The 17189-nt window shown below is 42.6% G+C and overlaps 2 protein-coding genes across 2 annotated transcripts; one reads left to right on the forward strand and one right to left on the reverse strand.

Annotated features, from left to right (window-relative positions):
- Nucleotides 1-4164: 4164 nt before the first annotated feature.
- Nucleotides 4165-5306, forward strand: LOC125018084 (trace amine-associated receptor 13c-like). The gene is made up of 2 exons (XM_047601729.1): nt 4165-4325; nt 4490-5306. The coding sequence occupies exons 1-2, from the start codon at nt 4165-4167 to the stop codon at nt 5304-5306; spliced, it is 978 nt and encodes a 325-aa protein (XP_047457685.1).
- A 6637-nt stretch (nt 5307-11943) lies between these two features.
- On the reverse strand, nt 11944-13085 carry LOC125018082 (trace amine-associated receptor 13c-like). The gene is made up of 2 exons (XM_047601726.1): nt 12925-13085; nt 11944-12760 (listed from the first exon to the last, which is right to left on the reverse strand). Exons 1-2 carry the CDS (start codon nt 13083-13085, stop codon nt 11944-11946), a joined length of 978 nt encoding a protein of 325 aa, XP_047457682.1.
- Between the last annotated feature and the right edge of the window lie 4104 nt (nt 13086-17189).

The following is a 17189-nucleotide window of genomic DNA, read 5'->3' on the forward strand; positions in this document are numbered from 1 at the left end:
TTTTATCAGAGGAGGGCAGACCTCTCTCAGGGAGCACTGTCAGGTGAGCCCGGTTTCTTCTTCAGCTCCCTTGGTTTGTTCCCATATTGTAAGACCTTGGTGTTGAAGCAGGTCCCTGAACAGAAGCTGTGGTCTGTGCTGTTCTAATCCACACTCTCTGTCCTGGAACCAGAACTGGTAAGTCATTTGTCTTATGTCTCAGGTTGAATGACTTTCTCTGCTTCACTTTTAGTTCCTTGTCTTTTCCCCTGAAAGCTCTGAGGTTTGGCCAGGCTGGTTTCAATGCTTGTGTAGTGGTAGAAACTGTTGATCTTATCCTCCTCCCCATCAGCAGATGTGCTGGACTCAGCCTTTGAGCCAGTGGTGTAGCTCTGTAAGCAAAGAGAGCTGGACCTTTGCTGAGCAGCTGAGCAGCTGTTTAACTGTGCAGATAGCTCTCCATCGCTGCTCCACCGTTGTTCTATGGGTAGCGAAGGCTGCTGGTCGTGTGACTGAAACCATAATCCTGGGCAAAAATGGTAAACTCTGTGGAAGCAAACTGAGGATGATTTCAGGTACTCAAAATCTTGCAAAGATTACCTTCAAATGCTCCAAAGTTGTAGATGTTGTCAGGGTTGGGAGGTTTACTACTTCAGTGTATCGGGAGTAGTTGTCCACCACCACGATATAATGTCCATTCTTCCACTGAAAAGTATCAGCTGCCACTTTTTGCCATCGTTGTGCTGGAAGGAGCATGGTCATTAAAGTCTTCAGAGAGTGTCGGCGGTGACAAGTTGTTTGCCAGGGACATGTGTGATTTTGTAGTTGAACCTCAACAGTCTTAGCCTAAGACCGAGGGCCAAGAAGGGAGATTTAAGGTTTGTGATCAGTTCTCACTGTGAATTCCAAGCCTAGCAGATATGAGCAGAGTTGCTCACGGGCCCACTTTGATGCTAGTACTTCTTTTTCTATTTTTGCATCCTGGACCTCTCTGGGTTTCAGGCTCCGTGATATGTACACAACAGGTCTCCACCTAGCATCTGTCTGCCGCTGCTGGAGGACAGCCCCAAGTCCATGTGAAGATGGCAGATACCATTGTTTTGTTCTTGGGACTGTATTGTGCTAGGACTGGGGAAGAACTCGGCTCTTTTTTAATTATTTCAAAGACTGTTTTCTGTAGTGCGTCCCATGTCAATGTGCTGTCACTTTTTAACAGATCATGTAGAGGTTTTGTGAGAGCTGGTAGGCTGGGTGAAAACTTACCAACATAATTTACCATTCGCATGACCGAATTTCACTTTTTCCACAGAAAATTTACATTTTTCATTGAGGGTGAGGCCCGCTTTTTCACACCTTTTAAGCATTTCCTGCAGTCTTTCATCATGCTCTGTTTTGTCTTTTCCATAGACTAAAATGTTATCCTCGTAGCCCTTTGCCCCTGCGATTTTCAACTGAAAATGTTCAGGTGCGGAAGATATCCCGAAGGGGAGCACGTGGAAGCAGTATCTAATGAAAGTAATGAAAGTTGTTAAAGGCCGTCATTCTTCGTGTAGAGGAACCTGCCAGAAACCATCTAATTTCGAGAAGACTTTTGCTCCCTCCAGCTGTGCCAGCGCCTTGTCAACGGCGGGCAGTATGTGTCTCTCCCTGCACACACTATCAATAAATCAGGTAAGGTCCACACATAAGCGGGTTTTTTTTATTTGGCTTAGGGACCACCACCACTGCGCACCATTTAGTTGGGTCTTGAGTTTTTCTTATGACCCCCATTGATTCCATCCTGTCTATCTCATCTTTGACTTGTTCTTTCATGGGTAATGGGACTCTGCATGGAGCTGAAAGAGCATCTTTCAGTTTTATCTTGTAGCTTCCTTGTAGCTTTCCAAACCCTGAAAACACCTTTGGGAACATAGCTCTGTATTGATGGCTCTTCTCTTGTTTCTCCTCCTGAACTGAAGCTACCTGTTGAATCAGGTTCAACTTTGTTAAAACAGGGAGTCCCATTAGTGGCTTCACCAGGTTTGTCACCACGTATACATTCTGCTGTGTTTCTTTTCTTTCAGTTTTAACATGTGCTCTCATGATGCCCAAAATCTGTAATGGACAGTTATCTGGACCTTTAATCTTTTTAGGTGGTGTCATCAGCCTGCCATCACGTGCTCTCGAGTACATGGAAGATGGAATAGCTGTAAATTGAGTCCAGTTTACATTCTTTCAATTGAGGCTGATTTCTATTAACCATTCCTCTTCAGTTCCTTCTGTGTTGTCCCCATGAAAGCTCTATCATTTTCCACAATAGCTTCCAGTCTTTGAGATGATCTGCAGACCACAGCAAAATGTCCCCTTTTTTTGCATTTATGACACTCGGCCTCTTTGACTCATGAGACCCAACTTTAGAATAAGGAACATATTCTGCATTACAAAGACTTAATTATGAGTTATTTATACACTATTAGCACTTGTGGTTTTGTGTTTAGTTCCATATGAATAGACCATATTTGATAAGTTATATTAGGGTCAAATAACTGTTCTTGTGGTACTACCACCTTACAAGCCCCATACTGAGCCATGCATATTTAGGTCATAATTCATATGCAACGATTTACTTAACAACTATGAATAAGGAGTAATTAGGAGCTTATATGGTGGAAATTCTTAATTAAGGGTCTAGTAAGGGTAGAATAAGTTGACTAACAAATGCGGGTATGCTATTAATATACATGTAAGTAAGCAGCTAATTAATGGTGAATATGCGTGTCTTAATATAAAGTGTCACCGAGATTACTTACGGCTTATAGAACTTACTGCTTACCCATTCCATACTGACGATGTGTGAATTGGGGTTGACTCATAAACTTCTTTTCAAATGTGACACACACGTGATCTCCACCTTTCTACTTGTTTGTAGGATAGTTGATGATCAGGTTTTTCATGTTTGATGATGAGTTGATTTCTCCTGAGTATTTCAGTTCTTCCATGATGTTACAGCAGCTTCTCATCAATATTGTGTTGTTGTTATGGGGTCTTCAGCTTTGATGGCAGGCCATTCTAATGCCTTTTTCATGGATGCCTAACTTGTCTCCATAGTGCTCCTTTGGGAGAGCTTTTGCTCTGCTACAGTCTCTGTGGCTCAAATGGAGATTCCTTATGAGATTTATGGGAAGGCCGCTGGTGTACTGAATGAAAATATTCTCTATTTATGGCATATTGTTTTGTCATTTAATGATAAAAGGTTACCAGTAGCTGAGGCCTCCAGCTGAGTTAACAGCTCAAAGATTTGCATCTTTGCTCTGTTGATTGCATTTCCTTGCTCAGTGTTTTCTCCTTTTCCTCCAGGTCATGCTTCTCCTTGAACGCTGCCATTTTGACCATAAGGGCAGATTATTTCTTTGATGATACTTTGTATTCTTTTGGCAGACTTCACTGGCTTCTAGCTCGTTTCTGGATTGTTTTTAAAATTCTTTTATTTATTTTAAATGTGTTCGTGAATGCAGTATAGGTCCGACCTACTTCCGTCGTATGCCCCCTCGTGTTGTGTCAGGTCGGCAGATGCCACTTGCCTGTAAGTCACGAGGCTGGTTATGGTTGTTTGCTTTTTTTCAGGCCGAGGGGCAATGATTTATGAATTCATTGCTGCTGTGGTTTTGGGTTGAGGGTGTCATAATGTTTTGGTGTTTTTTGTGAGACTCAGGAGCTTGTTGCTATAGGCGCCATGTTGGGCCACAGCCGCTGCATTAATGAGGGCCCCTCTCCTAATGTAATGCTGTAATTGTCTACATGGTCATAATGTTATGGTGGTCATCTCTTCAAGGACTTTTAACTCACCAAAATTTGACTATTACCGTGGATATTTGAATTAACATCTGGAAGAAAACAAAATGGGTTGTACCAATATTTAGCAGTAAAATACCTAGCCTTTCACCTTCACTGTGGCCAATCAGCACTTAGCCAGGAAATGAACGCAACTATCTGATTGGTTAAAATGTTATTACTGGTAGATTCAATGTATTGCAAAGCTGATGACGAATGATAAACAGTGGGTAACATCTACACAACAATGGAGGAGGGACTTTGGTCCTCCAAGAATCTTAGAGGAGGGTCAGAAGAGCTCCATAAACAATAAGACTCTGGATTGAGGCCAGGAGGCTGCCAGAGCTCAGCAGCTCTCTCCTCCTCTCTCTGACAATGGAGGGAGATGAACTCTGTTTTCCACAGCTCAACACCTCCTGCAGGAAGCTAAAGCGTTCTCACTTTGACATTGTGTGTACTCACGTTATCCTGTCCTCCATCTCTCTACTGACTGCAGCTCTCAACCTGCTCGTCATCATCTCCATCTCCCACTTCAAGTAGACACTTATTTCATCTCTTTATCAAACTGGACAGATATGACTGTGGAAGTAGCTTCAATAGAAATGTTCTTGAATGCTTAATGATCTGATGTGGGTTATCTGTTTAGATAATAATCACTACCAGCAATAATAAGAAGTGTGTTTCTTTCTTCCTTCTCCAGGCAGCTCCACACTCCCACCAACCTCCTCCTCCTCTCTCTAGCTGTCTCAGATTTCTTCGTGGGCCTTCTCGTGTTCTTTCAGATCACACTCATAGAAGGATGCTGGTATTTTGGTGACCTGGTGTGTGTCGTTTGCTCGGTTGTAGACATAGTCATTACGTCTTCCTCAGTAGGAACCATGGTGCTCATATCTGTTGACCGCTATGCTGCCATTTGTTATCCTTTACATTATCCCACCAAAGTCACTCAGAGGAGAGTTCAGATCTGTGTCTCTCTGTGTTGGATCTGTTCTCTCTTCTATGTATTAGTGTTGATCAAGGAGAGTTTGAAACAACCAGGCAGGTTGAATTCCTGCATCGGAGAGTGTGTGATTGATTTTGATTTTACCAAACGATTTGTAGATCTTATGTTGACTTTTATTCTGCCCATAAGTGTCATCATAGTTCTGTATCTGAGAGTATTTGTGGTGGCTGTGTCTCAGGCTCGTGCTATGCGCTCTAATATTACAGCTTTTACTCTGCAGCGTTCAGGGAAAGTAACAGCTAAGAAGTCTGAACTGAAAGCAGCCAGGACTCTTGGGGTTGTTGTACTTGTGTTTCTAGCATGTATCTGTCCATATTTCTGTGTTTTACTCACAGGACAGGAGGCTTTGATCAGTGCTTCATCCTTTGTCTTTGTAATTTGTCTGTTCTATTTTAACTCCTGTCTAAATCCTATTATCTACACATTGTTCTATCCCTGGTTTAGAAAATCTATAAAGGTTATTGTGACATTTCAAATACTGAAGTCTAGCTCCTCTAATACCAACATCCTGTAAAGAGACTCTTTGCTACTTTATTGTGGAGATGTGACCTTGATGTCAAGACAAAAAAATTATTTAAACCAACATATTACAAATGCAGCACTGATGCCTCACAGCAAGAAGGTTTGGGTGTCTGCGTGGGTTTTCTCCGGTAACTCCAGTTTTCTCCCACCTTCAAAGACATGCTCATTAGGCTAATTGGTGACTCTAAATTGACCCTACGTGTGAGTGCTATGTGTTTGCCCTGCGTTAGAATGGAGACTTGTCCAGGGTGGACGCCACCTCTTGCATTATGACAACTGGGATAGCAGGAGCCCCCATGACCCTAGTGAGGATAAGAGGTAGAAGATGAGAGGAGTTGAGATATTACAAATGTGTTCTGTGGAACAGATGATCAGGTGCATCTCCACCAGCACAGCAGAGGCCTAATGTTACAGTTTAATGGAAAACTCTGAACCTCTGTGAATAGTGAAAACAGGCCAATCTATTAATACAGTAGTATGTTAGAAAAGTGCTTTTATATCTTGATATATGCCTGATGAATAATAAATATCTTGAAACTAGGACTCAAATTCTGATAGAGCATATTTTATTTCTACTGTATAGATACAAGAGAACAACTTTCTGGAGCTTCCTTCTCTACCCTCCTTTAAACAGATAAATCATCAAATCATATCAATCAAATTTGAGTGTTGCTTTCAGAGAACTGAGACATGTGGAAATTAAAAAGTATTTGTAATGTACAATATCTTTAATCATTTGAGAAACAAAACAGACTTCTTGTTCTTCTATTCTGTCTAATAAACCTCCCCTGTGCAACATCTTGCACTTACTGAAGGTACTATTGTACATTTTCTATCACTACAGCCCTCTCCACTCTTGATTGTGCAGTTAGTATTTTGGGACAGTAGGGCTCAGTAGTAGATGTCTCTAGATGATGGATTACTTGTTTAACTGCAGTTGTGGATACATTTTAATTTACCAATCTTCTGCACAGTCAAGAAACAATAGACATCAAAGAGACATATCTTATTCAGGAGCCTTCATCTACTGCATATTTTACAGCTGAGATCATGATCTTAGAGTCAAGGGACTTCATGGAGGAAAAGAGGTGAATAAGTGTTTCATGAAATTCAAAAGCAAAAGTCCATTTACAATCATTATTGACCACCACAAAGATTCATGTCCATCTTGTTTCAAACCGTGGTATATAACCACAGAATGTACATACACAGTGAACAACACATCGACTCTTCCTGAGTGAAGCCAGAATAAAGTTCTAATCTTGGGAGATTTCTAATCTTGTGGTGGTAATATCATTTGTGACCATATTGTTTGCAAAGCTACAAATAAGCCACTATAACTGCATGTGTTGTATCTAAATAGAAAAGAATAGAATAGAATGAAATGTGTAAATGAAAAGTAAAACTGAATTATTTAATGTTACAGAAGATGACATACCAACATTGGTGACTCTTACGTCTGTTTTTTCTAAAAGCCACACCTGGGGGCTTGAGTGTCTTTTTCATGACGACAATATTAATAAAACAAATATGACTTGTTGTTGACATCTGTCAATAGGAACCACTGCCTGACATGAGCAGACATGAGTTTTTTTTTTTTTTTTAATTTTTATTTTTTTTTTAAACAGACCCTAAGGAAAGGGTGCCAGTCTGGGCTGGAAATTATTGTATTTATTTTATTTATTTTATTCTGAGATACTGTGCAGCTGGAGAACCACACACCACAGACAGAATGCTCTCTTCTGAGCAGTTTTTCCAGAAAACTCTGCTGGGTGTTCTTCACCAGCTCAATCAGTGTTTGTAAGCCATTTCACGTCCTTTGTGGTGTGGATACCCTCTGATACCCTCACCACACAGTTCCCTACACAAGGAACTTCTGTGTCATACTTGTATTTTACAAATTGTTGTCTCTGCAACACACTGTCAACTGCTCCACCTTGATCCTGGAGGCAGACTCGTCCCCTCCAGAAAGCAGCTCCAATAACCATGGTGTCATCAACAAATTTGACAATGGCGTTTCTCTGGTGGGCTGGGTGCAGTTGTAAGTGTAGATACTGGGTGTGGGGGTGGGGTCCCATTCCTACCCTCTAGGTGCAATCTAACAAGCGTCTGGATGTGGCCACAGCTGCTGAATTAATGAGGGTTCCCTCCCATTGTCATGCTGGAATTGTAAATTCTTTGCTAGGAGTTTTAACTCACCCCCTCATCCTCAGATTTTGTCACTGACATCTTTATGAAATCTTTCAATATGGAATGGTGAGATTTTAAAGTATTTAAAGTAACTACTAATTAATGTCATGTACAATTCTATCAGGCTCGGAACTCAGAGGCTTGGGCACACTGGTACAGAGTCTGTTTATTAGTCCAAAATCCAAAAGCAGGTAGGCAGATAATCAGGCAGAGGCACAAAATCACCAGGCAGTTTCAGAGCTCAAAAACAGAATTCATGTCTAAGACTAAGAAAACACTTGGGGAGAATATGCTGGACTCCTTCCAAGAATGAGTAGGAGATCTGGCACTGAGGGGAAGAGAAACACAACTTATATACATGGGGTGGAGGGAGAAAATTGGACACAGGTGGAACACATTAGGGAGGAAATCACGCTGGCAGGAAACCTGAGAGGAAAACGACGATGAGGCCGGACTTCAAAATAAAACAGCAGACTAAGTGACAAGGACAACAAGAGGACCGAACAGAAACTTTAACAGGTCCTGACACAATCCTATTCAGACATATACTGAAGTGTTGCTTCATGGGTTTAAGAATGGTGGTGGTAAAATCAATGGTATGGTCTTTCGTTAGTTATGGATAGTTATTTGTGTTTTGCTTATATAAATTAAACTGTAGCTACAAATCAAAGCTCCACTTTCACCAGTTCACCACCATGCGCATTAGACTGAGCTACGTCCTTCAGTTTCAGGCTGGTATGTTTCTGGTACGAAGATGAACTGACATAGTGGGAAGGGAACGCAGAGGCTAAATACAAAGGGAGCAGTGAGATATATTGGAGTGGGGCTAATAATCAGGGGCAGCAACCACACGGATTAATTTGTGCAGAGCTGGATGTGATAGTACCCCTCCCTCTAGGGCCGGCACCTGAAGGCCCAGGTAGGGCAGGACAGTGGTGGTGGAAGTCACAGATGATGACTTTCATGGATGATGCTGAAGGTGACTCCTCATTAGCAGAGGCACTAAATCACTTCTTTGCCTTCTGTAAGAGAGGTCACCTGAGGCAGCTATACCACACCCACCCAGTTTGCATACTACTGAGGACACCCTGGCCACAGTTTTCTTTGCTGCCCTGTACTACCTGGACCAGCAGGGAAGCTACACAAGGATCCTTATCATAGATAGGCAGACATGGGACTTCCAGACTCTTGTCAGATCGTACCCAAATAATTAGGCCATGTTTACACAACTTTTTGTGTGAAACCGCAAAAGTTGCATGACGGTTCCGGATTTTTCAGTGACTGGAGCTGCACCTTTTTGAATCTATGTTCCATGGTGAAAAAAAAAAACAAATGCCTGATACTAACATGATAATTTCATCGCCTCACCCCTTAACCCTCTACCCCGACATCTCATGACAATTACATCAATGAGAGACTACAGGCTTGTGATGGTGCTGCATCAAATATTGACCCGTGTTGGGTGGCTAGGGCAATATATATATTGTAGCTTTGTGCAGATGTGTGGTGGACGGAGCAGGGATCATCAGATAACTGGGAATACCTGGGCCCGGTGCTCCTAGGCTGTAAAGTCTTGACTGACACTGTCAGTCTACTTGTCTGCACCTCTGCTGCTGTGGTTCCTGCTCAGGCGCCCTGTTGGTTTGGTTATGTTACTTTAGCCTTTTGTTTTGCATTCTACAACACACACGTCGTAAATTCATGTATCACAAGCACTGCTGATGTTACTGTTTTTCATATCCCACAAAGTACATATTTAATTTAGTTAATTAATAAAATCCTTTGTTAACAGTTCATTGGTGTGTTTCCCTTATTTGACATGGCTTAAGAGCTGGGTCGTAACCACTACCATAAGATAAAAAGATTACAGTCTGTAATCCAGACTATATGTTTGTATACGGCGTGCAGGGTTGATGCAAATGCTCCACCTTTTCTTTACGCAGAAATTCTGGAGATGACGCCAAGGAAAACTGGAGAAAAAAAGATCGTTTTGATACATATGGATGTGGTCTTAGAGTAGGACACAATTAATTTAGAGTAGGGCACGAAACTGGCTAGAGCCAGGTCTGCTGGATGGATACATGATGGATGTTCCTCTAAAAGCTATAAATTGAATTTTGGTGTCCCCCAACGCTTAATCTTAGGTCCAACTCTTTTTAATCTTCATATGTTGCCACTGGGGGATGACATAAGGAGACATGGCATTAATTTCCACAGCTATGCTGATGACACACAGCTTTACATAGCCGTGTCTCCTGTTGACTCAATAGATGTCCACTTAAAATGCATCTTAGATATCAAGTCATGGATAACAGGCACCTTCTTACAGCTCAACCAGGACAAGAAAGTAGTTGTCATTAGCCCTGCAGCACACAGAAGAAAATTCTATCTAAAACTCAAAGCCCTATCCTTTAACACACCTGAGCAGGTAAAAATCCTTGATGTTGTTTTAGATTGAAAACTAAATTTTAATGCTCACATCGAGAGTATAACAAAGAGTGTCTTTTATCATCTCAAGAACATTGCCAGAGTGCAGTCATTTTTATCTTAAGCCAACACTGAGAAACTAATCCATGCTTTTATCACCTGTAGAACTGATTATTGTAAAACTCTTCTTTATGGTCTCCCTAAGGACAGCATTGCTCCACTGCAGCTTTTCCAGAACTCAGCTGCACAAGTTCTGACCAGAAAGAGAGCACACATTACACCAATATTAAAGTCTCAGCACTGGCTACCTGTCTGCTTCAGAATCCATATTAAGATCTTACTAATGGTTTTTAAAGCTTTTAATGATCTTGACCCTAATTATTTATCTGATTTGCTTTTAAGATATGACCCCCCTAGATCTTCAGGCTGTAGCCTTTTAAAATGTAAATACCACTTTTCTTACATACTACTGTCTTAATAGATTTACCTCTTCGCTTTCCACAAAGATTTTTCACAAAGAGTTTTCAAATAAACTATGACATTGATTCAATTCAATTCAGAATATTACATTAGGTCTCTGCTGTGCTGGTGGAGATGCACCTGACCATCTGTTCCACAGAACACATTTGTAATATGATGGTTTAAAATATTAGTTTGTCTTGACATCAAGGTGACATGTCCACCAGTACACTGTGACATACAAAGAGTCTCTTTACAATATGTTGGCATTAGAGGAAACAGACTTCAGTATTTGAATTGTACATTTTCTAAACCAGGGATAGAACAGGGTGTAGATGATTGGGTTTAGAAGGGACTTAAAAGTTACAAATAAAGTAGATGAAAGATTGTACAAAACCTCCTGGCCTGTGAGTGAAACACAGAAACATAGACAGAAAAATGTTAGAAACACAAGTACAACAACCCCAAGAGTCCTGGCTGCTTTCAGTTCAGACAGATACACACCAATTCACAAAATACCAGCATCCATCTATGAGCGTGATCTGAAAGAACACGAGGAGGCCCACGAAGAAATCTGAGACAGCTAGACAGAGGAGGAGGAAATGGTGGGAGTGTGGAGCTGTCTGGAGAAGGAATTATTAATTGTAATTATAATTGTGGTCATCTTAACTCAAATAAATAAATATGCTAATTTAAGTTGTACTTTCAAATGTATGAACATGTCAAGTGTAAAATCAGGGATTTTTACAGAAGGATATGTTCACCCCTTCAAACATTCTGGCTGTAAATAACGTAGCCAGAATGAGATATTGTTCATCTTTATACTGTATACAGCATACAGCTGAATGTAACGTTATGCTTTTCATGACAGATGCTACTGTGTTCTGCTTGGGATTGAATGTCCAGTCAAAGCTAGACTATCCCACACTTGTCAATGCAGAGACCTAAAAAACACACAGAGAACCAGCTTATACCTGCAGGCAGTTAGCCACAACACATCCAGTACGTACCACTGAGCATTACAGGCCGAACATACTTCAGTGATTAGATTTACTTAGATTGTGGAATATTATCTGAAGTAAGAAAAAAACTCTGCATTTTTGCCCCTCGGGAATGAATTAAGTTTTTTTTTTTTCTCTGTTTCTGATGTTATTCTAATTACTGACAGAGTGAATATAAAATGTGTTTAAGTCGTAAAAACAATAATGTCGCATGTTATTCTTCACAATAGTTTATTATTATTCAAGGTTGGTGTCCAACTAAAAGAAAGCAAAACATTTATGATATTTATCATTTGATAGACCCCTGGATATTCATATATTATATTCACCAGCAATAGTTTCAATAACTGTGGGAGACCAGGCATATTACAAATGTAAGAAAAAAAAATGCAATGAATAGCAGGGGGTTATGTAGACTGTCTCATACAGTCACTACTCTTACATGCTTCTTTATTATTGTCCTGCTTTAATCATTTAATTAATCCACAGTATTTCTCTGCAGTGTTTTACTACAAAACAATCAGTTCAAAAAAGGCCCTCCATAGTTCTACTTTACAGGATGTTGGCATTACAGGAGCCAGGAGTCAGTATTTGAAATGTCACAATAACTTTCATAGATTTTCGAAACCATGGATAGAAAAAGGCGTAGATGATAGGGTTTAGACAGGAGTTAAAATAGAACAGAGAACCTACAAAGATAAAGGATGCATAACTGATCATCTTCTCCTGGTCTGTGAGTGAAACACAGAAATATGGACAAAAACATGTTAGAAACACTAGTACAACAACCCCAAGAGTCCTGGCTGCTTTCAGTTCAGACTTCTTAGCTGTTACTTTCCCTGAACGCTGCAGAGTAAGAGCTGTAATATTAGAGCGCATGGCACGAGCCTGAGACACAGCTACCACAAATACTCTCAGATACAGAACTATGATGACACTTATGGGCAGAAAGAACGTCAACATGAGATCTACAAATCGTTTGGTAAGATCAAAGTCAATCACACACTCTCCGATGCAGGAATTCAACCTGCCTTGTTGTTTCCGACTGTCCTTCATCATCAGAGCTGCATAAAAGAGAGAACAGATCCAACACAGAGAGACACAGATCTGAACTCTCCTCTGAGTGACTTTGGTGGGATAATGTAAAGGATAACAAATGGCAGCATAGCGATCAACAGATATGAGCACCATGGTTCCTACTGAGGAAGATACAATGACTAAGTCAAAAACTGAATAAATGACACACACCACGTCACCAAAATACCAGCATCCTTCTATGAACGTGATCTGAAAGAACACAAGGAGGCCTACAAAGAAATCTGAGACAGCTAGAGAGAGGAGGAGGAGGTTGGTGGGAGTGTGGAGCTGCCTGGAGAAGGAAGAAAGAAACACACTTCTTATTATTGCTGGTAGTGATTATTATCTAAACAGATAACCCACATCAGATCATTAAGCATTCAAGAACATTTCTATTGAAGCTACTTCCACAGTCATATCTGTCCAGTTTGATAAAGAGATGAAATAAGTGTCTACTTGAAGTGGGAGATGGAGATGATGACGAGCAGGTTGAGAGCTGCAGTCAGTAGAGAGATGGAGGACAGGATAACGTGAGTACACACAATTTCAAAGTGAGAACGCTTCAGCTTCCTGCAGGAGGTGTTGAGCTGTGGAAAACAGAGTTCATCTCCCTCCATTGTCAGAGAGAGGAGAAGAGAGCTGCTGAGCTCTGGCAACCTCCTGGCCTCAATTCAGAGTCTTATTGTTTATGGAGCTCTTCTGACCCTCCTCTAAGATTCTTGGAGGACCAATATCCCTCCTCCGTTTCTCCTCCTTTAAGGATACTCTTCATCACCCTGTCCTTTAGTGACGAGGAGGCAGATAAAGGCGAGGGAGACTGTCATGAGGGTGTGGTCTTTGATCTTGGAACCAAGGCCTGGAGCGCTGAGCAGAGAACCCTTACTTTATCTGTGACGTCCTCGGTTAATAAAGCCTTCTGTTTTTGAGTTTTGAGAACATGTTTTGCTATAGATAAACAGCGCTTTATTTTATGTTTTTTCAGCTAACGTTTCTTTGGATGTGCAAGTTGGACCCCGGTGGTTTGCCACCGCTGTGGTTATTTAGGCCTCAAAAATAGTCACTACAGGTAGTTATTTGTGTTTTGCTCATATAATATATACCGAAGCTGCAAATCAAACCTCCACTTTCACAAACTTCCCCAGTTTCAGGTTGGTGATAATTGATTTATAGGGATGCATCTGTGCCAAAATGACAACAGATATTTTGTAGGACAGTTCTTCACTTCAAGCCAAAAAGAAAGGTTTTGCTGTCTGGGAACATTTTAGTCTTACGTCCGCAAATAAGGTATTTGTAGTATGCAGACACTTTATCTCTTCCCCATGGTCACTTTATTAATAATGAATGCATATTATAATTTTTCAATTTCATTTTTAATTATCAAGCTTCCAGGAAACATGCATTGGACCAGGTGGTTTTGAATTTCATTATCAAGGACTGGCAACCCCTTAGCATTGTTAAGAGTGAGGGGTTCAGGGAAGTGACTCAGGCCTGTGAGCCATCGTGCGTTATGCCAACCAGAAGGATTTGTGTAGAAAATGTCTAGAGAAGGAGTTGAAATATTTAATTAATTTGATAATTAATTTAAATATATTCATTTGCTTTTGGTTTCAGTTTTTCATTTGCATACCGATCAATAAAATGGTGGCCAAAAAATATTCTTGAGATCACAGGCTGCCGATTGATGACATTACAGCTCCAGATCCTCCATCCCATCTAAAGAATCATCAGATAGTAACTCTTCTGATGGTGGTGTGAGAGTGGCTTCCTTTGCGCCGACAGCCCCCGAGAAAGGTTGTAAATCCACTGGTGGCTCTTCAGCCGAGGTCACAGGGGTAGGGTGAAGCCGTCCCAGTTGTTGCTCCACCACTTCAGACAACTCTTCCCACTCGTTATCCTCGTCCTCGCTTACCCCTTCCCCCTCGTTAGGAGTAGTGCCGCACCTTAACACCTCCCCCAGCAAGGGTTCCGATGTCGCGATGCTCCTTCTTGGTTTCTGGCGGCCCTCATGACGGGGGAAATACCCTTGACTCGATATAGACGGGCGGTGCTGCCTGTCGTGCCCCTGCGATGAGGATCCTTCCCTCCAAGGTATGAGTAGTGCGGGGACGAGATCTGTCGTGAAACTCCCAGACCCTGGTGTAAGTTGGTGAATAAATTCCTTCCTCGATCAGACGAGGCACCCAGGTCACTCCCTTATTCCAGTAGGAACTCCAGATAAGTCTTGCATGCTCTTTGAGCTCCATACGGGTGAGGATCCACCATGTAGCACTTGGAACAGCCTACTTCTCTCATGGGTGGTCCCACACCCACTGCCTACGGCGCCCCCCTACAATTAAAACAAAGAGATTAATTCACCCTTGTTGACACCAGCCTGCAGCCACGTCGAGTGTCAACCAAGTCAATAAAACTACTGCCTTCATTACTCCCTTCCTGGTAGTATCAATGTTGGTGCGCCCCAGCAGATGGATCAAGAACCAGGATAAGGTGATTCTTATCCTTCCCCGGACAACAATTTCAATCAAGGCTTTGATAAGGCCGACAAGTAGGGCTATAATTTGCAGGGGCTGCTCTCTGGACCATGCTCCGGTGCAGCAAAACACCAACCATATGCACTTGAATGCCCAAAAATCCACTTTGGTAAAGTCGATGTCAGGTTCCTGGGTCTCAGAGTAATTCTGGATGCAAGTTAGATTTGTACTTACTTCCATAATTATCGCTGATGAGGTTGTTACTGCGTACTCGGTACTTGCATTGCTGGAGTTGGACATCTTCCCCCTCCTGTAGCTCTTCCATTCCCCATCCTTGAACTGACCACTTCCTCTTTGCTCTGTTAGTTGTAATCCAAGTCTGCCACGCCCTTGGTGGGCGGGCCTCTCCACCCACTGCTTTCTCCTTTTGTCTATACATGGTAACATGAAAATTGATTGGATGATTATTGGCGCAAAAGCTTTAGCTGGCAAAATGCCTTGGACCGCCTGTGTCACGAGGTTAACGCCCCTAGAACAGCGTCAAAGTGGGACTTCCTCGTAGATATGCTCCATTCCACTTGTCCAGCATTGGGTATCGGCTGCTCTGGCTGTCTCCTCACCCGGTAGATTACTAACTGGCTCATTCCCCTCCCAACCTCTTGTGACGCAAAGGGGCGCTGATTCAGCTCCTCCGCCGGCGGCGGCCTTCCATCACGGTGTCTGTCATTCAGGGTCTTGACCAGCGACAGGACCTGAGTACTCCATTCTCTGCCATTGGCTTTCTTCCTGATCCGGCTCTTTACCAGTCCAATGGTTCATTCCACCACTCCATTGGCTTGTGGTGTGTACGGTGGTGAATACACTCTGATTACTCCATTCTCCTGACAACACTTATCCACTTTAGCGTTGCGAAAATGGGTCCCATTGTCTGTTCTGAGCTCTTTTGGTATTCCAAGATAGCAACACACCTTGTCTAACATGCTGACAACACAAGTGCCATTTGCCTGGCGCGCAGGTCTCACTGCAACATATCCTGACATAGAATCCACCAGCACCATCGCTGTCCTCTCGCGTTGTACCGACCACACTCAACACAGTCTTTAAGAACACGCCAAACCTCCTTCTCTGGAATCCAAAGCTGCTGTCTCTCCAGCTCCCTGCGCGTTAGGACAGCCCCGGCATGGCCAAGTGCACTGCCCGCTTCACCCCCTCCACACAGTCTTTTGGGACAATCCTACCTTTAGACGTACTATCCCACTTCTCGATCCCGAAAAAGACAATTTTTTTTCATCTGGACGAAACGATCCACTTCTTCGTTTCCTCGCTTTCTGATGCACCACTTCAAGGTCCAGGTTCAGTCGTAACTCCGCAATCTTTTTCCACAAATCTTCATGGGCCACCTTCTTTCGTTTTGCGGTTTCATACCCATTTTCTTCCCAAATTAAATCCTCATTCAGTGCCTAGGCCCAATAGCGACTATCTGTTATAATTCTTGCTCGTTTAATCTTCTTTTTTTCCAGCTCGAGCAGTCCCCCCAACACCGCTGTCACTTCCCCAGCTTTTGCGCTACCTTCCCCTTGCTGACGGTACTCCTCTTTACCCTTCAGCTTGTGAATAAACCCCCAGTACGCCGCGTCATCGGGACCTTTCCTCGAGCCGTCTGTGAAAAGAGTCCATTCAGAATCCTCCCGCGCTGCTGCAGCTTTCGGTGCTCCTGGTTGCAAGGGTCCAATCTCGAGATCTGGGTCAAACAAGATGTCTTCCCATTGACCCCCTCTGGCATTAGTTGCTTTCGTACTCTCAACAGTTGCTTTCCTAAGGAACCGGTGTACCTGGCTCTGAGTGATGACCCGGACCTCCTGCCCCTGGGATAAATCCTTCAAGGCACTCCAGTACCTTGCTAGCACCGCCAGTACCTTCTCTTTGAGCGGATACTTCTTTTCCACTGTAGACAGGGTATAACTCCACATCGTCACCAGACTACCGCCTTCATTGCTTACTTTTACGGTAGCACTATCATCCTCACAACTTATCTCTGCAACCAGCCTTGCTGTAGGACTCCTGGGATAGAGCCTCAGGGCTCCCTGGATTGCCTTTCTCAGGAGCACCAAGTTGCTCTGATCAGCTGCTGTCCAGACCCACTCCTCTGCCTTGTCGTGTTTCTTAAGCTTGGCATACAGATGTTTCGGGTACCTCTTATACCCTGGTACGTGATCTCTCACGTAATTACACAAGCCCAACACTTTCTGTAGC

This window comes from Mugil cephalus, chromosome 12, assembly GCF_022458985.1.
Source record: "Mugil cephalus isolate CIBA_MC_2020 chromosome 12, CIBA_Mcephalus_1.1, whole genome shotgun sequence".
In the NCBI taxonomy this organism is placed as follows: domain Eukaryota; kingdom Metazoa; phylum Chordata; class Actinopteri; order Mugiliformes; family Mugilidae; genus Mugil; species Mugil cephalus.